Genomic DNA, 24,952 nt, shown 5'->3' with positions numbered 1-24,952 from the left:
CCAATTATCAACAGTAGTTAGTGTCTGAAACCAAGCATCAAACCATACAAAACAATAACATGTTCCAAGAAAACGTAATCTATGCTGCACATTTGTTTGTAATACAAGAACAATTAGCAGCTCCTTCTTTGAATGTATTGCATAAACATAGAAACGTACTATCTTAAAATATGTATGACCTAAGACAAAAATGACCATGAAACTAGGGAGCACAAGGAAGCCAAAGCAGATAGCTATCCAGGCAGTAACTCTGACACATCAGCAACCTAATAATTAGCAATCCATTTAGAGACACCCCAGAACTTAGATACTGTAACAAACTGTAATGTAAAAGCCTAGTAAATCTAGTGAAAAATAGCAACAGAGATAAAATACATGTGAAATGTAACAAAAAACAAACAAACAAAAAAAAAAAAAAAACACAACAAAGAACACATGACAAAACAAACAACAAAATAGAAATAAGATGCATTTATGTTATAAAACTAATATATGTGACATTATCCTAACAGCAAAATCACACTTAAGTTATTATTATTATTATTTTTTAGGGACCTATAACAAATTTCAGACACTGCTATTGACTCCAAAGGGACTGCTCGTGCACATAAGCCAAGCCACATCTATGTCTTTTAATGGAGCTGAGTTTTACTGTTTCACATACAGACAGCTTTTATCAACATTGGTAGAAATTCTGTAACCAAAGAGCTTTCAGAATCCAAAATATGAGATGTGACTTGTATTGTACAATTCATGGATATGTTAAAAGTGAGCAAGTGGAAAACAGACAAAAAGTAGTTAATATCAAGAATAATACAAAATCTTTACTGCAAACTTTTTAGAATATATGGGAAAATAAAGGAGATGATTCCATCCAATATCATTTAATGTCCTATATGTCATTAAAAATAAAGTCTTTTTAAAATGTCATTACAAACCTTAAGACCATCTTGAAATTGTTCTGTCTTTTCTTCAATTATTTTTCTGTGCTCCTCAAAGATATCTGGCATTCGTGCATTCCACTGAAAAACATTCTTGTTCAGTCGTATGTCTGCTAGTGAAAAGTTGACATGTTCTATCAGGAAATCAACATAATTTACAGCATTCATTAATTTCTGCTGCAATTCAATCATGTCTTGTGTTTCTATTTTCTGTATACAGGCCTGGAAACAGAAATTAAAAGGAAAGATATTTTACATAATTTAATCCCAAAAGAATTGCTAAATAAATAACATTTAACTTTAAAAGCTAATTTTTTACTTTTTTATTATTTTATGTAATAAAATTGGAAAAACATGATCTGAAAACCGTTTTCTTTGGAGCAACGTGGTACTAGCTACTTTTACAGTACATAACTTGTTATACATAATTTGTTAAGACAGTTGCCTTATTAGATATTTTACTGAATAAAACTTAAGAGAATTGCTGATACTATATGCATGAATCTTTGGACTAACGGAAACCAATCCAGACAGGCTATTGTAAGTGTCACAAATTTGGATAAGAAGGCAGGACATACTTCAGAAAGGGAAGCATGGGATGGCCCAGTTAAGATTAGGTCTTCCCTAGAAGAATATAAAGAATATAGACAACTACTGTATTGTTCATTGTGATTAAAATAAAACTTAATGCTGTTCTTTCAAATCTCAACAGTTGACAGCATAGCAGGCTGATATATGTAGCATTCTGTATGGTACTCTTAACAGAATAGCAATGCAGACGTGTTTAAATGATAAATCTGTAACTACATGCTCTGAAAGCCTCTAAAAGAGCAGTATTAATAAAAACACTGGCCAGTTGGACAGATAATAGCATACCAGTATATATAAAAACTACTTGATATCAATTGAAGATACAGAAAACTTTAATATGATGATACTGTGAAAACACTGGAAACATTTTTAGGTATGGATAAACTGTCCAGTAAACCCACACTTCTGCTCTTTTTTTAATAGTAGTTTTTATTCATCGAAGTATACTTACTGCTGTGGATCTAGAGAACATTGGCCTATTAAAAGAATACCCCAAACAGAGACTGATACATCTTTTCAGCATTGATGTGGGAGAACTGTTAGAAGGGGTCTGATGCAGGTAAAATATTATATGCTACACGTTAGAACTTGCAATTTTTTCTCCTCCAATGCAAAAGTGTAGTATTAAATGTATGTATCTTAAAGGCACCATAGTCTCAGCACAGATTCCAACTTCTAAACATTTTACTTTTTACTTGAAAAAATTATTCCCCTTATATCCCCCTTATATTCCGTGTTCAGCTTCACTGTAGCAGTTCATATCACTCTGATCCAAATTTAGCTGACTACTCAGGCATCAAAATTATTTTAAGCACCCATCTACATTCCACACATTTAAAATCAAGCATATACATCAGAACTTAGCCGAACAGCAAGAGACTAAGACGTGTTATGTTTTAAGTGTGTATGCAAGTTGCTGAATGGAGCCTGAATACATCAAAACAACAGTTGGGTTTTGATTAGAGAAGTGGTATTTGTAAGTGAGGAGATGGGATTTTAGTTACCAAACTGCAGACCCTACATCTATGAAATTTTAAATGATAATTCACCACAGTACGTAAAGGTTGTATGAAGTAATTTTACCTTTACTTACCAGTGAGTGCTTTTTAAAGTTTTCTTGTCAAGAACCAAACATATTTAAGCTCCTTACATCAAAGGTTTTGAGTCATTGATTATTTTAGGCTATTATAAATGGATCCTTTATGTCTTTCACATCTAATTTGATTGCTCAGCTTTAGATCAGGGAAACCAAGAAATATTCATTGTTAACTACACTATCTGTTCAGAAACCTGAAGAACACACAATCTAGATTTAATTCTGCTGGTATGTTGTCCACACTGCAGAAATAATTTGTTGTCTTCTTAAACTATAGTAGCCATTGGCTGCACTTACATTGCTCATGATCCTATTGACCAATGTTGAATTTAAGCTAGGAAATTTCCATCTTCCTTGGTATCAGCCAGTTATTCTTGCAAACTAATCAGAAGGTATCACATTTTTGTATTTTTAACAAACACGTTCAAAACCCACTGAAACACTTTGTTAGTAAGATTTTTAACAGTTAAAAAAAAAAAAAACACTTGGAAACAGAATTTTCTAAACTGTATATACAGATATGAGTCTCTATAGATGACACGCATCCTTTTCAGCAACAAAACCACATAATGATAGAAACACTTCCAGACATCCATTTCAAAATTCTCCCCCCATAGCACAGTTTTCTTTTGAAAAATAGTTACTCTCTCATTCATTCTTAAAAACGTCACCTTTAACTTGAAGGACAGATTAAGTGCACATATTTTTTCAAAAATATCTGCTAGGTAGCGTATGGCTGACAGCCACTTGTCATCACAAAAAATGACAGCAAATTTGGAACACTTTGTAAAAGAAAAATGCATAATTCATCTTTAAATTCAACAACTCATAAGCAATTTGCCATGAGATAACCAGTGAATCTCTGCATAGTACAAAACTTTCTCATAGTCGTTACGCATCTTATTACAAACTTTAATAAAGATTCTACTATTTAAAGGTCTCATTTTTATAAAATTAACCACATTGACAACATCATGTAGAACTCTGTGCACTTCTACCTTCAACTTCTTTCCCACCAGAGCATCAGAGAATCATTTAGGTTGGAAAAGGCCTTCAAGATCATCAAGCTCAACAATCAGCCTAACCTACCGAGTCCCATCACTAAACCATGCCCCTCAGTGCTACATCCACATATCTTTTAAATACCTCCAGGGATGGGGACTCTACCACCTCCCTGGACAGCCCATTCCAATGCTTAAATCACCCTCCCCATGAAGAAATTCTTCTTAATATCCAATCTAAACAACCCCTGGTGCAACCTGAGACCATCTCCTTGCATTCTATCACTTGTCACCTGAGAAGACTGACATCCTCATCGCTGCAAACTCCTTTCAGGTAGTTGTAGAGAGTGATGAGGTCTCCCCTCCTCTCCTCCAGACTAAACAATGCCAGTTTCCTCAGCTGCTCCTCATAGATTTTTCTAGTCCCTTCACCAGCTTCGTTGCTGTTTTCTGTACATACTCAAGCAACTCAATATCCTTCTGGTAGCAAGGGGCCCCAGACTGAATGCAGTGTTCAATGCGCACTCTCACCAGTGCTGTATACAAAAGGACAATCACTTCCCAAGTCCTGCTGGACACAATATTTCTGATACAGGCCAGGATGCTATTGGTCTTCCTGGCCACCTTGACCCACTGCTGGCCCATGCTCGCTCAAGCTGCTGTTGAGCAACAGCCCCATGTGCTTTTCTGCTGGGCAACTTTCCAGCCACTCTTCTTAAAGCCTGTATCTCTCAATTGGTTTGTTAAGGCTCAAGTGCAGGACATGGTACTTAGCCCTGTTGAATGCCACATAATTAGACTTGGCCCCCCAATCTAGCTTATGCAGATCCCTCTGCAAAGCCTTCCTAACTTCAAGCAGATCAATAGTCCCACCTAATATGGCATCATCCCTGAACTTACTGAGGATGCATTCAATCCCCTCATCCAAATCATTGACAAAAATCTTAAAGTAAAAACTGGCCCCAAGACTGAGCCTTGGGGGAAGCCACTGGTGACCAGGCACAAATTGAATTGAACTCCATTCACTATGACTCTTTGAACCCAGCCATCCAGCCTGTTCTTCATCCAGCAAACCACGTACCCATCCAAATCATGAGCAGCCAGTTTCTCCAGAAGAGTAGTGTGGGAAATGGTGTCAAACACTTCACTAAAATCGAAGTAAATGATGTCAATAGCTTTTCCCACATCTGCTAAGTAGGTATTCTTGTCATAAAAGATCAAGTTAGTCAGACAGGACCGGCACTTCATAAACCTGTGCTGTCTGCTTCTGATTACTTGATTGTCCTCTATATGTTGTATGATGACAGTCAAGATGATCTACTCCATAACAATCCCTGGGACCAAGGTCAGACTGATAGGGCTGTAATTCCCTGGATCCTCGATCCTCCTTCCTGCTCTCCTTGTAGATCAGAGTCTCGTTGGCTAACCTCCTGTCAAATAGGAGCGCCCTGGTAGGCCAAGACTACTAGTAAATTACTGACATGGGGTGAGTCTTGTCCAGCCCCATAGACTTATGAGCATTCAAAATATGGAGGAGGTCACTTACAGTTTCCCATTTAATTATATGGGCATCATCTTGCTCCCTGTCACCATCTTCCAACTCAGAGGACTAGGTACCCTGAGAACAATTGGTTTTACTAACACTTTTTATGCCTCAGTCATTATCAAGTACTTCACAGCATGACTATGAATGACACTGTGAATGAATTTCATGTGTGGTGCTCTCCGTAACCTTACCAGAAGCCTTTTTATTCTAGTCAAAGCAGTGGCTTTTTGGCCAACTTCTTATAAAATCTGATTAAACCATCATTATTTTTACCTCATAACATGGCTGACAAAGAGCTTATACTAGAAGTGTCAGCTCCGCCATTTTCTTATACAATGCTTGTGCTCATGACATTAGTATTATCTTCAAGTCAGTTTTTCTGTAGTAATCTTTTAAAGCCACTTGCCCATTTCACGATGGTTAGGTTAGTTAAAATTAGATAATATTATCTGTAAAACCATTTATTCGTGGATTTGTGTAACACTGAACACACAAACGGCAATACATCATAAAATGCTGAAAGTGAGAGTGCCGCCGCAAACTCCTTTACATTGTGGAACAACCAATCTTCCCTCAGGACACCTCATGTATGCACCTGACACAAAACCCTCTGATACACAGACCAAGTGAGGGCACTAGTGTCAATCTATATATTAAACATTGTTAAAGATTATTTTCTTTATCATTTTTTGGATTAAAAAAAACACACATAAGTTCTAATATTTCCTTCATACACCCCAATGGATCATGTTGTACAACCCCTGGGCTCCACATCACCTACTCTGAAGACTGTTGCCTTACAAAGTTTTGGTCCGAGCCTACTGGCGCTCTTTTCAGCAATGCCCCAGGACAAGTGACAGCAGAGACAAAGGACTATTCCAAACAGGTAGTCTGATTGCAAGCATGATGTTTTGATGGGGAAAAGAGTTTGGCTGTATATATAAGAGTCCAGCTAATCACATTTAGCCAAATGCGATATCCCACACGTCATGGCCAAAGATGACCTGTCCTTTGTTATTTTGTAATAAAGATATAGCACCAGTGACTTTAACAGGTCCAGAATCACACACAAAATGTGAGCAACTTCCATACGCTATTACTCAAGGACAGAGTAATAGTATTGGTAGCTACTTCTTGCTTGGACTTGTTAAAAAGGGAAGTACCTTAAGTTCCATTAGTTCCTGAGTATTGGATGGAGTAGTAAGGGCTTTTTCTGATATTCTCTCAAACTCTTCACATAGTCTGAAAAATATACAAAATAAACTATTCGGCATGTGTGTTTTGCTTTAGCCACCCTTAGACAAATCACATATTTATAAAAGCAAAAATGAGATTAATGTATGCTTTAAGGGTTATAAAAGTTCAACAGTGGAAGCAAAATTAAATACACTTCAATACATGTTTTCAGTTTGACAGTTACCTCAAACTTATGTCTTGATGATCTCTGAATGTTTTTGCAATAACTTTTTCACAAATATGATCTGCTCGCTTTACCAAAGCATTTATTAATTCATCACAACGCAGCTCAAACATTCCTAGACGGAGATACTGCAATACAAATTTAAATTAGCAGAATGTTGAACAGCTTGTACCTATTTTCCTTCGCTATCTTAAGCAGAATGTCAGGGACCTCACCTAGGATTTCAGTCAAATCAAAAAATGCTCTTAAAACTTTACATGAAGAAAAGAAAGAAAAAATTATAGTTATGAATAACTGTTCTTCTGTATGTGCATGTCAAAGTTTAGATAAATTTTACTTCTATTGCTTTCAATCTTGCCAATCTATAGCCTCATATAAGAAGGGCATCTATTCTCTGTAAGAGGAATATTGTCTGGTGAAATTACAGAGTTTGAGATTCATCTAAAATGTAATCTTGCTTTTCTCTTGGAAACACAAGGATATGTGATATTTCTCAGGATTAAAAGGGGACTCTGCCTCCCAGGTAGTCTCAGAATCCAATGCTTTCTTTTACTAGTGAGTAAGCGAGCTTGACTTCCATACACAAGCCATCATGACAAGCCTGTAAGTACTAGTTTTTCCAGAACAGAGGTCAGCAATGAATGCTAGAAGAGAAACAGTTCACAGAAAACCACTTAAAACTTCAAATTGTTTTTCTGAATGTGAAATCAAAGGATTCTTGCCACCTGTTTTTTGTCTTCTTATAGAGACAAAAAGAAGTGGATCACATTAAGAATCCTCTATCTGCCTTTGACGCTTGGAAAGAATTTGGGTTGGGACCAGACCTACTCTTTCTTTTGTGCCTTCACATCCAGGAGGAAGGTACTCTGAATGTCTTTACAAGTCTCTGAAGAACATCTAGTAAAAAGAACTGTCTCACTGAAGTAGGGTAATACACCCCAGAAATACTAACTCATGAAAAAATATTTATTTTTGTAAAAAGACTAATTTATTTTACTTTATCTCACACCTAATTATTATCAAATTTGACATTCTTAGTACAAGACCAATATTAAAATTATGTCCATATCTCTTTATGAATATTATTATAATTTACCTTCCTAGAAGTATATTTTATTTCCTTACTGAGTTGCTGGTATTTTATAATTTCCGCTTTCATTTCTTCAAAGGTATGTTCTTTGGTCAGGAATTGATCAATATCTTGTTCAGCTTGTTTGTTTATCAGAAAGCTATACTTATCATACAGCTTGAGATGTTCAACAGGTGCAACACTTTCTTTGATAATTTCTTCTCTAATCATTTTCTTATGTTTGTCCAAGATCTCGTCTAGGATAACAGGTTTCAAAACAGTTGATGAAGACTCACCTTTTGGCTTTAGGAAAAATAAACAAACAAACCAACTGAAATATACCACATTTTCAAGTTACTTCAAGTTAAATTTTTGCAGGTCAGCTATATTTGGACGATTAACAGGATAGAAGAAAAAACAATTAAATGTTACTTTAAAGTTTCTCTAATTAAAGTTTGATTACAAATTATATTTCTTATACACAGTGATTTAAATGCTACTCCCAATTTTTTTTTGAATCCTAGGTTATGGAACTTTGCCTCTAGCAAGCAAGAAGTGCTGCTTCATCCAGAAACTCACAATTTTACATACTAGTCCAGCCCAAACAAATGCATCAACAATTTTAGTCAACACTGACTTTATTTTTCCACGTTAGAACTATGGAAAACGCTGTTGTGCAAACACTCAGAAGCTATAAAGCCTTGCTCCTGTGCATTTAGACATGCTTGAGACGTTTCTTTTCATTCATCTTTTCACAGCTTATTCATTACTGATTTTTATAAAGAATAGCACTGTTATTCAGGTTTCTGCTTGGTTGGTTATGCTTTTAAGAATATTAACAGAAATGTTGAGGGTTGGTATCTTTATTTAAAATTAAAGTTGGTGCTAAGTAGAAAAGGCAACAGAATCTCCAAGTGATATTCCTTCAATAGAAACGTTCACCTTCCATAGCTTTCTGGGAAATGGTTCAAGATGCACCACACAGGTATGGTCCCTTCCACTCTCTCTAAACTAGAAACTAAGGTTCCTACACTGAAAACAATATACAATTCCAAAACAAATAGATTAAAAAATATGTAATTTTAAATTATTTCACAAAATATTTTTTACTTAACCTGTATTGTTTCCTGTTTGACCTAACACTTTAATCTGGTTGAATGTACAAAACGTACAAAACAGGTAAAATTGAAACTGCTTTAAAATTCTGTTTTGTTTTAAGATAGTCTACTCACAACATTCTACATTTAAAATGACAATACCTTCCAGTGTCAAAATACAAGACATTTCCAGAATCCTGCAGAAATATCTTTAAAATTTGAATGTTTGTTTTTTTGTTTTTGTTTTTTTTTTTTTTGTTTGTTTGTTTTGGTATTATATAATACATTTGTAATAGCTGCTGTTGGAAAATAGCTGATGGCTATTTATTTGCTTAGAAAATAGTGATTGGGCCTTCTGATAATAAAATTAAGATTATTTCAAAATGTTCCAAATATCCTGAAAGGATATTACCGTATTACTGTGAGCTTTGACAGTAAAACTATTTATTAAAAATACCCCCCAAAGTAAACGTAGCAAGAGTATATTAACAAAACAAAAACCATGAGGATTGTAATTTCTTACCCACTTAGAGAATAATTTGGTCTCAATTCTTGGTATATCACTGACAGCATTAATCATAACAGTACAGACATTCAGTAATATATCCTCATAGTCATTAAAGTCAGGTTCAAATTTAATATGGTCATTCTCAAGGGTTACCCTCAGTATGAAACCTGGGTGTTCGTAGGCTCGGATTGATTTCTAACAAAAAATGAAAATGGTAAAATATTAGTTAACCTAAATTATGTAGAAGGTGTCAAAGCATCGTTAAGAATTACTCCAGCATATACATTTTGAATTATCAAGATTTTAACTGTATATGACAAATAGTAATCTCGATAAAAATACTTGTGCAAATTGGAAATGTCTCTGATAAAATTAATGTAACATGGATATTCATTATGATGAAATACAATACCATTTTTAGTTGACACAAGAGGTATCCTCTTTACACCAGTCAAAAACTTTTATGAAGTTGTTTGCAAAAACCAACACAGAGTTGCTTTACAGTAGTAACTCCCACAAGTGTAGGAATATATGAAGGAGGAATGAAAACATATACTTCCACAGTATGATTCCTCACTTCCTTAGATTCTCTGCATATTTTTTGCTTGATATTTGGAGCCAGAGTTTTGTGAATATGAGGGCGAAGCTTTACTAACAAAAGCTGAACAAAGATCCAGTTACACTCCAAAACATCAAATATCAAGGAGAAATATTTATCTCCACAATACACATGGTGTGAGTGCAAAAAGAAACACTCTCTTGTTGCTTAATTTTTTTTTGCCCACAACTAGTCTGCCAAAGCATGTAATAGGTACCTACTAATAGTAGAAAGAAGATAAACCTTCTTCACAGATGGGGATTACAAACATACCTATATAGTTCTTGCATTATAACTGTGCACGATGCCTGCGGCTTTTATATTAATGAATTCTTATTGTATGTCTAACTAACTGTGGTGTCTTCCTGCGGGTTACCAGATTTAAAATGCCAGTATTTCCTTTCTGACTTCAGTGTTTTTTAAACTCCATTTAATAAACAATGCATTTCTAAAATATTTGTATCTTTTTTTCCCCAAAGCACCTGCCACGAGAGTTCATGCTTTTTTTTTTTTTTTCCCACAAGTAGAATACACAGGAAAAAAAAAAAAGTAGGTACATAGCTAAGCAATGTTTCTAGTATGAATATGAAAGACTACTTACTGCAGGTTGAACAATTAAATCTGTGAAGTCCTGAATAGAATGTAGAAGTAAATGTTGCAGCTGACGAGTCATTAAAGTGGCAGCACAACTGAAGAAAGACTCTAATTTAGCAGTGCTGCCATTGCTGGGTATTTGTTTTCTTTTATTACCTTGGTAAAATATTTTCTGTACTTCTGGAAGCCACCTTAAAAGAATAAAGAATACAATATTGTTAAGTTTGTCAAGTGATTAGCATGAATAAACCTGTAATTTTAAGTTAATTGCTGTACAGGTACATACTGCATGCATTCAAAATATGTTGCAATATATTTGGGAAACTAGTTTAATTTAATTAGCTGATACAGTAGTATCTTTACATTCAAAGGAAATGTGTCTCTGAAAATAATATCTTCTATTACGGAATCATATTTAAAATATGTTTTATATGTTTTATTTTATCTATTAAGATAGATTAAATTGGTAAATTGCCTTCGTCTTCTATTTCTCCGGTAAACAGAAAACAGAAAGGCTTCACAGGCAGTGTAGTCCCAGGGGCTATGCGGTACCTTATGCAAGCCTTCTAACCTCAGTAGATGTTAAAATGTGAAAGCATTCCATGGGGAATTCTGCCCAGTCACCATTAGTGAAAATGAAATCGGCTCTGGTACTGGAGGGAAATGGGAAGGAAGAAAGCACAGAGATGTGCAGACTTCAGTTCAGAACAAAAAAAATATCTTCAAGGCCAGAAATAAAAAAATAAAAACTGAAAAAAAAAAAAAAAAAAACAAACACTTCCATGACAAGGAAAAAAGTTATTTGGGAACATAGTAGTTTCAAAACTCTTCTATATCGATAAGAGGCATTTTTTTGTGTGAGGCATGGATGGGGCAAGTTTTATTGCATAAAAAGTTCTATCACAATTTGCGTTTTAAAATGTCATGAATTGTTGATAGCAGCAACATTATACTTTCTCATTTGCTCATTTGTTGCTTCAGCATTCACTATTTTAGCTGTTTCCATTTTTTACTTGAAAACTGAAAACAAAATTGGAGAAACTTTAAAAAGCAGACCTTCACTAATCAAAAATAGCTCCAAAAATCCTTTGAAGCAGAGCAATTAGATGACAAGTCCTCAGAACAGAAGTGTTTCTCATAACAGACTAAAATCCATATTTTGTTAAAATCCCTATAAGAAGCAAGCAAAACACATCACACCAAAATTCGGAATAAGAAAACTGTACAAATTATGATAAGCTCAATATTTACAAAGCAATTTTCAGTCATAGGTCTCAAAGCATTTCACAACACCACAACACGTATTATTAAAAAGGTTCATTCTTTCTCTCTCTGCAAAGCTCAGATTTTCAAAAACACATGAAGAAACAGATTTTCCTGTAACATCAAAAATACGGATACACTGGATCGTACTTCCTAGATAGAATAGCTTTGGATTTTCCAATTTCCTGGATGACTTCAATCTGGAAATGTGAGAGTTCCTCAGCTTCCTGTTTATTGTGAAATATTTCCGTATCAAGAAGGCGCATATTTCTGAAACAGAATATAACATTAATATTTTAGGAGCATATTTACAGTACCCTGTTATTTATTATCTTTTTACCATAAAACTTTTTTTTTTATTTAACATTTCAAACAATGTTATATTAAACATATTTTAAACATTTCAATATAATTTTATTCTCAGAGCTCATTATTATTATTTCTATTATTTCAGAACCCCCAAATATAAGTACTGCAGTATTGTCTGTACACATGATCTTAAATTGAAGTAGTAATTACTACATTTGAGTATATTAATAAGCATTTATAGAATCAGAGCTTGCGCATATGTTTGAGTAACATACATGTTAGTCATTACATATAACATCAAACATTAAAACTTCTGAACGCCTCTGAAGTACAAAATTCCTAAACAATCTAAATTCTACATGCGACTTCTTGCTTAAAACTGCCTACATACAACAGGAAATAAAGATGGCAAATGTGACATTAATTTTTGAAAATCATTCCATGTGATTTCTGGGTAGGTACAGACAAGCAAGTTTGACCTCTATAGAGAAAACTTTGGCAGAAACTCTTCAAAGCATAAAGTCAGAGTGCACATAGACAAATATATTTGGGAAAATGTTTTTTGAACAAAATCGTAATCTCCATGACCCGTGCTCATATGTATATATTGTAGTTGCCCCAGATTCAATATGGTGATTTGGAAATCTTAAGATATCATCATTCATTATTTCCCCGCTCAGATTCTGAAATCGTTGAGCACATGAAAACCTAAGAAAAATAGGTAACACTTACTTAAATGAAGTCTCCCATAAGTTCAGAACAGCTAACATTGAAGGATTTATTGCATGCAAATTTTCTTTCATGTAACTGTATGCTGATGTGAAAGACTTATTCCAAGGTTTTGGCAATACTTCTAGTCTAAAAACAAAACAAAGCAAGACACACACATGTACACACAGAAAACAACAAAAAAACACAGCAGGAATAACATAGCTGTTCGAAGAACAAAAATATTTGTATATTTAAGATAATTAATTTCCATCCCAGACAAATTAGAATAGATCAATCTAGCTTTCTGTTGATTATTCAGATATTAATAATGCTAATATTCAAATATTGACCAGTGTATTAAAAAAATGTAAGAGATAAACACTGGCCAAATCTTAAGAGATCTGTAACTTATTCATGGTATCTTATGCCATGTTTTATCTTTAGAATGTAATAAAATCATCATACGTATATTATTTATTCAATTAATACACAATTTTCTACATTATGTTGAGTTTATGTTTATAAACATCATATTCAATTTGATAACGGTCATGATTATGGAGCCTTTTCGTAATTCCACTGGGTCTGTTTTCAACTTTTTAAAAGCATTATACTATTTCAGTGTGTGCATGGTTTTTTGTTTGTTTGTTTAAATATATACTCCTAACTTTTATTTCCTTTAAAAAACATTGAACAAGGTAATTTGCCATTTTCCACAGACGGTTGAATTTTACTGTTAAAATATAGAGTATTTCAAATTAAGAAATACATATTGCAACCTTTATCACTTTTGTTGTAACTCAGATTATACAAGTGTAACTACAGATTTTCAGTATATTTTGCATAGCCCCATTCAGGAACCAATGACAGAATTACTTTATTTTGTATAGCTAGAACCATTAAGTTATGTCTTGCACTGTTTGTAACTGTTTCCATGTCTTCCTGGATGTTCTTAGAGTTATTACTCAGATATGAAATGGAGCATGACATTTTAGCCCATCTCAGATCCTTCTGCCTCTCATCAAATCTCAGGCACTGGGTTTCCAATGAAAGGAATAAGTTATGTAGAGATGTGATTATGTAGAATCCACCTCAGAGAACTCTGGGTCTAGATGAATAACTTCGATTTCTTCTTTAAGTGGCCTCTGCATATTCACATCATGAACTAACTTTCTCAATAACACTGTCCTGAAAGGATCATAGGAATTAAGTCACAATTAGAGACTGAAATACTGCTCTGTCATAAGGAGCACCAACTTGGGACAATGGATCGAGAGGCATTTTCTAGATCTGCATGTGACACTCTCTGTAAATGGCTCAAGCAAGGAACAAAAAGAGATTAAGCTCTCTAAAACACAGCCTGGTTACTACTGTAAGGAATTTAGACAAGGCTCCAAAAAGTGTTAAACTAGCCCCTTAGACATCTGCAAAATTGTAGCATCCTAAGCTTCTGCAGGAATGAGAATGCTCCAGCACATATTCCCACCAAAAGAATTAAGTGCCAAAATTAGACAAACATTGAGTGCATGAGAGAGAATACCATTAGGTTCTCAAACAGTAATGATGATTTTTCATACTGTTTTACGAAAAACTAATCTAAGAATTTATTCAGACATTTCACCTCTCGAAAATTTTACTCTGATAGAAAAAATAAAAAATGATGCATCTTAGAAGAAGAAAAACAGTAAGATGGAAGAAATTGACCACAGTTCCATATGTAGACAAATGTAACCTCAGTTCACAAGATACTGAAACACTTTATTTCCAACAGAATAGCACAGTTCCAAGGGAAAAATCAAAAACATTACTGACAAACAAGTCATGTTTGTAATAGTGTTTTTTTTCCCATCTTCAAGTTCTGATATAGAACTTTAATCCATTGTTTAATAAATCTGTATTCTATAGGAGACAGAAAAAGTGTTTATAGGGAGTTAGACTAAAAAAACTATTATCTTTAGAATAAAGATCATACTTCAAGTACTGGTAACAGAATACAACTGTTTTACTGATGACTATTCTAGTAGGAGAATTTTATACTTTGAGTTTGGTATGCAAGTGTGTGACGTAAGCTTACGTACAAACTAATGTGATGCCCTACAAAATAACAGTTCTTAGGAGACATGAAAGATCTTCAGAGTCAGAAATTGTAGGATAGCCTCTTACCCAGGGAATGTAAAACGATGAATTCTTATTATATTACTCCTCTTTTCAAGATGCAAATTGCATAAGTAATATCTGGCAAAAAAACAGCCACCCTCCTATATACTCTAAAGCCTGCCATTTGGTATTTAAAAGCTTATACCTCAAACCACATACCAGAAATATTATTTATAACAAAACACTTTCTGGTTTTAAAATCACACAGTAATACTAGCCCCAAAGCAGAATCTGGTTGATATCAGTGGAAATATTCTGTTTCTACAGTATTTGTAAGATTTCATGCACCTAAAAGGCAAATTTATTTACCAGTTCAAGCCTATACCTATGCAAGTGGTACCTCTTTACTTTCAAATCTCAGTAAGAAATAAAATATGTTCTAGAAAAGTTGATACTAGGCTGAGCCACACTGGGCAGATGTGTGACCCCGGGAGTAGTGCTACACTCGCTTTCAGTAGCCTGCAGAGATTTTTAGGCAAATGTGAATGGAATGGTGGTAGTCCTTTAATCAAATGCCACATCTACCCACTAGTACACAGAGGTTCCTACATGCTGTATAACCCAGGCAAAAAAGCTAGGCACCTGTTAATGTTTTAGTGCATTTTGGTGAACTGCTGTGAGAGACAAAAAGTCTGTATTTACTACATTCTTAAACCTGTTACATTTTGGCTCAATACATACAATTGGTAAACAATACAGAGCTTCAGTGAAATCAGTGCAAAATAGGGCATTGTTCCATCGATTACAATGCAAGTTATACACAAGGATTTGCCCTGCTATATCCCATTTTCAAATGCTGTGGGGTTAAATGGGAGATTTCTTACTAGCTAACCACTGCAAAAATAAAATTAATTCCAAACAATTATTCGAGGTAGATACATGTTTTTTCATTTTTTTTCCAGAGATGCTATATAATCATTACTTGAACTTAGATAACTAATTACTAAATCTTATTTACTGTTACTGTTTTGTGTAGTGCTCCAGCTGACATCAAGTAACACTACCTAATACTACTCATTACCCATGCTATTTTACCCCACTGTTCTCCTATCAATGTTTTTGAATAAATGTATTTTCTTACTCTGCACGATGAGGTAGAAGAGAATCCTTCTTCTCTTCTTTTTCTCTAGTATCTCTTAAAACAAAGTCAACTGAAAAAAGTGTAAAAAAAAAAAAAAAAAAAAAAAGTAAAATAAAATACCAAGATGAGAATAAGCTTATCAAAGGAAAAAAGTTTACCAAAATTCACAGTTCATTGAAATGAATTGTTTTACTTGGATATACATGAAAATAGATTTAGTAGAAAGTTATACTATTAAAAAGGGCTTTGCAATATATATATAAGTTTTGAAAGATCAAAAAAAACCTGTATGACATTAGCTTTCAACCTTACAAGGGTAAGGAAACCAGCATATTATTTTTGTTAAAATGCACCTCTAACACCTAGGAGAGCACTTCATATAATTCTTCCACATTGGTTGCTTTCAGCAGTGACGAGAACTCAACAACAAACATTTCTGAGTATTAGCAACTTAGGATAAAACAAGAATAAAGTACTAGAAATGTACCTATAGCCTTTTTTACACTCAGAAAATAGTCTTCTTTCATTTCATCTGTTAATGAATGTACATGTTCATCAAATACTTTCAGATGATGTGGAATTAAAGCTAAGACGTGATCTAGCCATGATTCATCCAGTGGGGCTACATTTCTTGTATCAATTCCATGGTGAATGTAATAGTAGTATTTCTGCGGGACAAAAGATTGCATGGGTCAAGTCCACTACCAAATAGCCATTGCTAAAGCAAGTTTCACTGACATATGGGCTTATTTCGTAAAAATAAATGTAATTAGCGCTAAGTGCTTTTTTGTTTTCACAATTCTGTCATTGTATCAATCATCTTGTCGATTTTTACAATAAATGGCTACCACTATTTTGCATTTAATATTCTTGAAAACAGCCTTTAGGTACCACAATATCTTTCTCTATTGGTGTAGAAGAATCTGATATTGGAGGTTGGATCCCATCACGGGGTTCTTCAGGAAGGTCTTCCTGCCTGACACAAAAACAAAACTAATTAAGTGAAGAGTATACATCACATTCTTAGATACATTTTACTGGCATGAGTAATACATAGCTACCCTATATATCCATTCTGAAAAAAAAGGTAACTGGCAAAATTTTACAACAAGCACAAGACATTCTGATTCAAAAAGAACACTGAAGCATCTGACCAAGTTTGCATTTCACCTCCTAAGTTTTAGCTTTTAAAGTCAGCGATGTAGTTCATACCCATTTACAAACTTTCTTTTGCTTTGTAATCTAGAACATTTAAGATTATTTAAAAATTTGATTCATTTATCAAAAAGGAAAAGTACATTATTCAAAGATAAGGAAACTCACAATATAATGTTAACAAGAGCACTTCTGAAACGTTCTTGCTGTTTTTTCAGATGACTGCTGCTCTGCAATTTAGAAATTGATGGTCCAGCTTCATCATCTCTAGAATCCTGTGTCTTGAGTCTCTTGTATCTTGCCTTTAAATATTCTCCTTGCAGAAAGGACATTTTGAAGTTTAAAAAAAAAAAAAGTTAAAATGTATTGCACATTTACTTAAGTTTCTGAAACATTTTCATTAGTAGAAAAAAATACTGTTAACCTTACCAGGTGGATATTCATTTTTTACAGTAAACTCTCCTGATTCATCATCTTCCTGTTCTTTACTCAGATGGAATAAAGGACAAGTCTGCTGCCATGGTGGCTTAGATCTTGTCTGGAATAAATATTTTATATTTTACTTTTACATTTGTCATAGTTTTTTCTAACACTGATGATATCTTAAACATAGTAAAAATAAATAATAATAATAAATTAATATATAGCAGAAATAAGGCAGCATAAAAATCATACAATTAACTACTACTTATATATTGCTCTAGACTTCAAAATATCCAGCTCACAAGAAATGAGCATATTAGACTTCTGTGTAAGTGCTCTTATACTCTCTGTTTTTATACCTTAAATATCTACATTTTTTTCAAATACTCTATGTTCAAAGTTTTGAAAATATTGAAATGTATTTCCAAATATTGAAATATCAGTAATGCTCTGTATGCAGATATATAGTGCAGAGACTGTGATATACATGATTCCACTTCAGCACACATCTGAATGGTCTCTATATAAACGTGATAAATGCTGTGATACATACTTGAAAATGGAAGCTATAACAAAAACAAGAAAACCACCTGAGACAACTGTGGTAGTAAATTCACTGTTCTCTTTGCCAACTTCCCTTTGCCACTTGGACCAGCCTTGGGAGGAAAACAAACAAACAAACAAACAACCTTTTTATTAGTACTAATATTAGGCTCCTGGAATACTTGAATTTGTAATCTTGCTATAATTCCATTTTTCAACTCTTACAATAATTTTATATATACAATCTCATGTAATTTCCCTACTCTTTCTAGCATGTTTTCATGTAAAATTTAACTTTCTCAAATACCTTCGACAAATAACAGCTCTGAAAAAAATTAGCTTTATGTTGGGAAGCATTTATGGAACCTTTTTGCCAAAATATCCATTAAAGCCTTAAAAGATACCATGAGCTAATATAGATGTACAATTCAGTTTTTCATTCAGATTCATCAGTCAACATTTTTTAAAAACACAAAATAGTCCTTTTTTCTAAGCTTCCATTTAGGAGTGCCCAGGATTCTCTGCATTTCTACAACACTGACCCCTCAGCACCTCATATGCAGTCTCTGTCCAAAATTGTCCTCTGACCATGCCCTGGATTCTGACTATCATGTTTTAGCACAGCAGCTTACTAAAAACAAACAAGACAGACTAGTTGTAAAATTATCTAAAATTGGCTAACAGGAGTGCTTTTGTCTGTACTTCCATTTGTCATTTGTTTCAGCCTGCCACCAATGCCCCAGCATTGCCCACCCCACCTCTTTTCATACAGATGCACTTACAGTAACACTGTGCACCTGTGCTATTACCATCCTCATCCTGCTTTGTTTCTTATGCAATGGCTGTGGAATGGAGGAAAGAAAAAAGCAGAGGAGTTCTATGCATACATACATGAGCTACCCTTAAGCAAGCCAGGTTTAATACCATTTGCAGTACAGTTGTGCAGTAGAACTCCCCAAGTTTGGCATTTAAGTATTCACATGAATTTTGCAATTCTGAAGCAAGATAAAAAAAAAAATAATAAATTAAAAAAAAAATAAAAAAAAAAAATCAAACCAGGCTCCGAAGAGCCTTCTTCTTCTGTCAAAACAGAAGACTTCTGTCAAAAGAGCAGGATTTGACAAAGTGATAAAGTAAGTATAGAGATATCAGTTGTTAGCGATCTCTTCATAAACCGACTTGCTGTGTAAACACACGGTCCAACTTGTGAAAGAGGAGCAAACACATTTCCACTCCAGTCCCTCTGAGCACGATGGGGAGCAACTCCTTGCCTACCACTAGCAGTAAGAGGTGGGAGTCATACAGCAAAGAAGTATCCTGTTTCCAAATCAACAGTGCTACTCTTTCAAAGAACAAAAAATCCACCACCCCCACCCCCAGATGAGATATTAAACCCATCTGGATTCACCTGGAACAGAGATCAAAATGCCTGGTGAACAGGAGTGCTCAGAACACCAAGCAGGCAGATCCTGGTATTTTTAATCTATTTTTTTGCATAAGCAGGGTACATGTGCAAGATTTTTCACACACAATAAATCATTGAAATTCTACCAGCCCTAACAGTCTTGTAGGCTGGAATGACAAAGAAACAACAACCAAACAAAAACACTACAGTATTACAACCAATACGGAAAGATCTACATGTCAACTGCGATATTTGTCTGGTAATTGGAGAGCTTGTAAATCTACTGGGAAAATATGAAGCAATTTATTTCTTTGTCATATAACATTTATCAGAAAAAATATATATCCATACCACAGGTTGTGTGACAGCTACCAGTCTTTTGTGATACTAGCAGGAATATGGCTCCTAATAGTGAACGTGCAGTGCATCATAAGATGGCCACTTTCCAAGCTGATAAGCCTATAGGACACAGTGTAGCCTACAGACAGAGTTTGGAGGAGTTTGAATATGGCTTTATACAACCACACTACCAGAGAATTGTAGGGAAAAAAAAAAAAAAAAAAAAAAGTAGGCTGGATGGGACCTCTCCTGCTCAAATCAGTATTTATTAACTACAAGAAGTTAAGTCAGATTGTTCAGGGCCTTGTCCAACTGAAACATAAAACTTTAAAGGCACTGCCTCTCTGGGCGAATTCCTCCACTGCTTAATCACCTCTGTGTGAAGAATGTCATCCTTATACACGGTCAACATTTTCTACACCACCACTTGAGAACATTGTTTCTTCTTGGTGGTGCACAGCACCAAGAGGCATCTGGCACCATCTCTCTATGGTTCAGGTCGTGGAAGACAGTGGACACCTTCAGGGTGAACAAAAAAGTTCCCTCAGACCCTCTGCATACCTAAGAGCTGCAGCCCCCCAGCCATCCCAGCGGTCTGCTGGACCCTGGTTTGTCAGCAGCCTTCTAGCTGCTGGACCCTAACTGGATTCACTTCTGCTGCTTCTCAATGTGAAGTACAGACTTTCTCTTTGTTTTCCACACATTGCATAACTGGATGAAATTTAGAACCCATTGTTTCTTTAGTCCAGATTCTACAGCAAGATGGGAACACTAACTGCTGTCCTCTCAAGGGCATGGACAGGAGGAATGATCTTTTTGTACAGGAGAAAATGCTTTTGAACTTCCAGAGAAGTACTAGCTATTGCTTTCCGTGATTATGTCTATCGTCTCAATCCTTAGATTCCTGGTTAGGAACAAATAACAGAGACCCGGATGTTCTTATAAATAACAGGGGTACAAAAATGACCAAGACTGTATCTTGTCTTCACATGCAACATTACACAGATTGTTTCGATTTTCTTTTGCTGAAAAACAAAATTCAGCGCCGCAGTTTATACCTCCAACCTGCTGGTAATGACAAATTCAGTGCTGAGATTAGCCAGTACTTTTTAACAACACGCAGTAAACTTACACTGGCAGTGAGATGGACTAAAAAGAGAGTCCTGGAAGTGAGGACTGTTTCTGATAGCGAGGAGCGTCTGACACACACCCACTAATATGCACAGCAGAAGAGAAACACCCAATAACAGAAAAATCAGTAAGCTTTTAATCCACTGAAGGAAGTTACGGATTTCTCTCAATATATTTCAGACATTTCTTTAGAGGAAAACAGATCAGAGCGAGGAAGTCAGAAACAAAAACCAACCAACCAAATTGAAAAGATCAGGATTGTCTTACACAACAGAACATGATTTAGGGTGCGGACTCCTCCTTGTAATTAAATTAACCAACTACAAACCAATCAGGCCACCAGCAAAATTATACAAATTAATATCAGCTAATGCCCAACAATGAAAAACCACGCGCACAGTTAGACGTTTCTCTTGGAGTTTATCTTCAGCATTTAAGGCTTCTGCAGTTCTAGAAACAGACTGACTACATTAAAAATCTCTTTGTACTTTAATAAGGAAAATAAATAAAAAACAACCCCTTCGGCAGCCAGGCGCCCCTCAGCCCCTACCTGCTCGCTGCCCATTTCCGCGCACGACGAGGGCCGAGGGCGGCCGGGCGCGCAGCTGCGCTGAGGGGACGCTGTTGCCTGGCAGCAGCGCGCGCCCCAACGGCCGCTCCCAACGGCCGCTCCCCCCCCGCCCACCGCCGCCTCCCTTGTTGGTGTTAGAGGCTTCAGTCGGAACTGTCATTCTTTACCTCAGCGTAACAAAATGTCACAAAGCAGCTGTAATTAGATATTATTCCCCCAACTGCAATCCGTTGTCTTAAGCAGCAGAACCGTGGTCTTGAGGAAGCCTCACCCAGTACCTGCTGCAAAGGAGAAGCTGAGAGAACAACACCAAACTTAAAGCCAAGTCCTAGCTTGCCAAGTCCTAGCTTGCATTCTGTAAACACTTGAGGAGGCCTCTGGTGTGCTCGGTGAGGCCGCCTGCGCGTTAAATTTAAGCCAGGCTACACACAGGTGTTGTAGTTGAGGAAAAGCACTTTGCCAGCTGATAATCAACTGAATGGGTGACATTTGGGAGGCTTGTTTTAAGCTGTTGCAATGTATTTCCAGTTTCAGAAAGTTGAATTTAAACTTTGCTGTTACTTCACTGAGATTGTCTTCCAAGTAGAAAGTGCTTGACACCCTTCTGGGGCCTGCCAACTCCATCAAAATGAGATTTAACATTGAGCAGTACGCACTATTCGCTGCTGTTTAAGTAGGCATTCCTTCCTAGCTTTTAAATTAGCAGATGAGTGAATTCAGCTGCCTGTTTTTAGGCTAAGCACTGAGAAGTGTACTCCAACTAAACATACATAAGTTCAGCTGTGCTTTCAGAAACATTCTTAATTAACTCTGATGTCTAAACCACAACAACCACCTAAGGTTTTTCAGGCGCCACGTCATGCAATTTGAAGTCAGTTGATCTTACGCACAACAGCTGTTGTATTAAAACCACTTGCCTCTGCCCCACACAAGTAGGCAAACTAAAGAATATAATAAATAAAAATCTTTCAGTTTCATTGGCAGTAAATGGATGTGCCCTACATTATGAATCTGATGCTGACCAGTGCAAATAAAATGTTACGATTAGTATGATTTCTAGCATTTTACTGTGGCCATGTTTGGATTTCAATGGGATATGAAGCAGCTATTGCAATGTGAGATAATTTGTGTGAATTTTAAATAAGAGGTTTTGAATGTTTTCATGCTAGTAATGCATAAAAGATGGTAACTCAGCAGTGGAGTTAGCCTGCTGGAAAATCCCTGCAAATGACCTCTGACTCAGGGCTGTTACCTACGTACTGTACATTATAAGACACAGAGTTTTAAGCTTAAAAGTCCCTATGATAAAATAACACAGGCAAAGAACCAGTGGGGATTTTTTTGCTTTGTCCAGTTGTAGAAAATGCAGCATTAGTTTGAAGTCCAGACTCATTTTCTAAAATAGTACCAAAGCTTTGATCCTGAAGCGAGAAATACCCTCATACCCAAACACACGATAGGGAGATTTAAATAAGCCATATGCTCTACTAGCTATAATACATAATAATCTGGCCAAAGAACAGGAAAACCTTGCTATTTCTCTTTAATTATGAGGTTTTCAACTATTAGAAACCATGTATACAAAGGCAGTAGCACTTTCAGTGCACGTTGCCATATGCTGTTGCGCATTACAACTCCTTCTGTTAGAAAGTGACGTTTTGTTTTTTCATTATCTTATTAGGAAATTAAAAATGCTTCACTTTTTAACTGCAGTAGTTACTGGCATGTTTTGTGTGTTTTGATAAGAACCAATAAACAACACTTAAAAGTACAGTTTAACAAATGTAATAACTCCTGTATGTACAAGAATTTAAAATTCTTAGATTTGTGCATTACTTTAAAAGTAATTTCAGGAAGTTTTTCTTTCCTTCCTCAGAGGCACCTACCAGTCCCAGTTTAAAAAAAAAAAGTCCTTACTATCAAGAATATCATAATATGAATACTTTGTGCTCAGCATAAGTAATGCTGATGTACTAACTCTGTCTGTAAAATGCATTTGTCACAGGAAGTTTTTATTTGTGCTTTTCTCAAAAGTGAAATCTTCATTTCACTGGAGGGCAACACTTTCATGACAGGTGTTACCAGGTCAAAAATCATCCTTTATCTTCCTGTTGTATTGCGAAAACAGCAAAAGCTAGCACTGTCACATCAAATGATTGATTCTTTGAATATTTTGTGTGTTAGCCTAGCCTTTATTTATTAGGCCTGACTACCTACGAATTTTTACGTCATAACTCATGTACCTGCTTTTGGTTAAGGAATTTCCTTGTACTCTCATGCATTGATAGGTGGCGTGGCAGTTCGGCTCTGTAATCGTACCTTTAACTTGATAAACTTTCTACACACTAATTTATCTCGTATCTTGCTTGCTCCTCTAACATTGAGATGGCCAAGCAATATTTTCAAGTCCATCAGCTTCCAGGTTTGTAAGGCACAGGAGGATTGGTTCCTGAAACAAATGCATATCAATTACATGCTTTTATCTTGCCCTGACTTTACAGTGTGTTTTTCCAAGCATAACTTACTTTATTTGGCAAGAACAGTCACAACTGTCTTGTTAAAAAGATGGTCAGTTATCATCTAAACCATATATTTTTCTTTTTCTCCTTCCTTAGACTTTTGAAAAGGTTGAAGGTGTTTCAAATCACTGCTAGTATTAAACAGAACACTTTGTTTTCTAGATGTCTCATAAAATAAAGTAGACCAGCATTCCTGATAAGAATTTATAGAACTTATACAGGAAACAAATGGTCAAATTATTTCTGAACTTTATGCTGCAAACAACAGCAGAATACAAACACAAGAATACACAATTTCTTTCACTGAAGAGAAAGCTCATTTGTGCATTTCTAACAATGGGAAAGCTTTCATTTCATCAATGAAATGTGCCTTTGTAGGAAATGTAGTGTTCAGGCCATGAAAATGAGTTATATTTCTTTTGAATGTAAACTGCTTTCCTATAGTTTTTGTGAGGTTGTTTTTTTTTTTGTTTTTTAAATAATTTAGACTTCTACTTGAAAATTAAACAATTGTACAGTTAGTGCCCTAAAAGGCTAATATTTGTGTAACAAACATTCAATTTAAATTTCCTTACATGGCAAAAGCCATTAGAATCTACCATAAAAAATACCACCTCAATAAATACTGCAAGACTAGACTATTATGTATATAGGAACCATCTTTTTACGTCTGAAATAGGAACCATTAATGTGTCTGTATTTTAGACATAAAGATGTTCTAGCAAGTTAGTTGATTCATTAGTAGTAGTCAGCATGGTTTCACTGAGAGGAAATCATGCTTGACCAGCTCGATAAACTTCTGCAAAGAAACAACTGGCCTGGTAGCTGAGGGGAGGGTAGTAGATAATGTCTACCTCTGCTTCAGAAAGGCTTTTGATACTATC

The 24,952-nt window shown here is 35.3% G+C and overlaps 1 protein-coding gene across 1 annotated transcript in view; it reads right to left on the bottom strand.

Moving 5' to 3' along the window:
- DNAH7 (dynein axonemal heavy chain 7) overlaps positions 1-21,543 on the bottom strand; it is a gene marked incomplete at both ends in the record, with an annotated part of 109,016 nt that extends 87,473 nt beyond the window's left edge. Inside the window, 15 exons of the mRNA XM_084289395.1 lie at positions 939-1,163; positions 6,339-6,417; positions 6,596-6,723; positions 7,692-7,967; positions 9,285-9,464; positions 10,469-10,652; positions 11,875-11,994; positions 12,766-12,891; positions 15,983-16,052; positions 16,470-16,650; positions 16,874-16,958; positions 17,306-17,453; positions 17,567-17,675; positions 18,151-18,216; positions 21,529-21,543. Coding sequence (XP_084145521.1) covers positions 939-1,163; positions 6,339-6,417; positions 6,596-6,723; positions 7,692-7,967; positions 9,285-9,464; positions 10,469-10,652; positions 11,875-11,994; positions 12,766-12,891; positions 15,983-16,052; positions 16,470-16,650; positions 16,874-16,958; positions 17,306-17,453; positions 17,567-17,675; positions 18,151-18,216; positions 21,529-21,543 — 1,992 coding nt within the window. The remainder of the gene's footprint in view (positions 1-938; positions 1,164-6,338; positions 6,418-6,595; positions 6,724-7,691; positions 7,968-9,284; positions 9,465-10,468; positions 10,653-11,874; positions 11,995-12,765; positions 12,892-15,982; positions 16,053-16,469; positions 16,651-16,873; positions 16,959-17,305; positions 17,454-17,566; positions 17,676-18,150; positions 18,217-21,528) is intronic.
- Between the last annotated feature and the right edge of the window lie 3,409 nt (positions 21,544-24,952).

This window comes from Netta rufina, assembly GCF_964035555.1.
Source record: "Netta rufina genome assembly, chromosome: 6".
In the NCBI taxonomy this organism is placed as follows: domain Eukaryota; kingdom Metazoa; phylum Chordata; class Aves; order Anseriformes; family Anatidae; genus Netta; species Netta rufina.
This window is presented reverse-complemented; position numbering and strand designations above follow the sequence as displayed.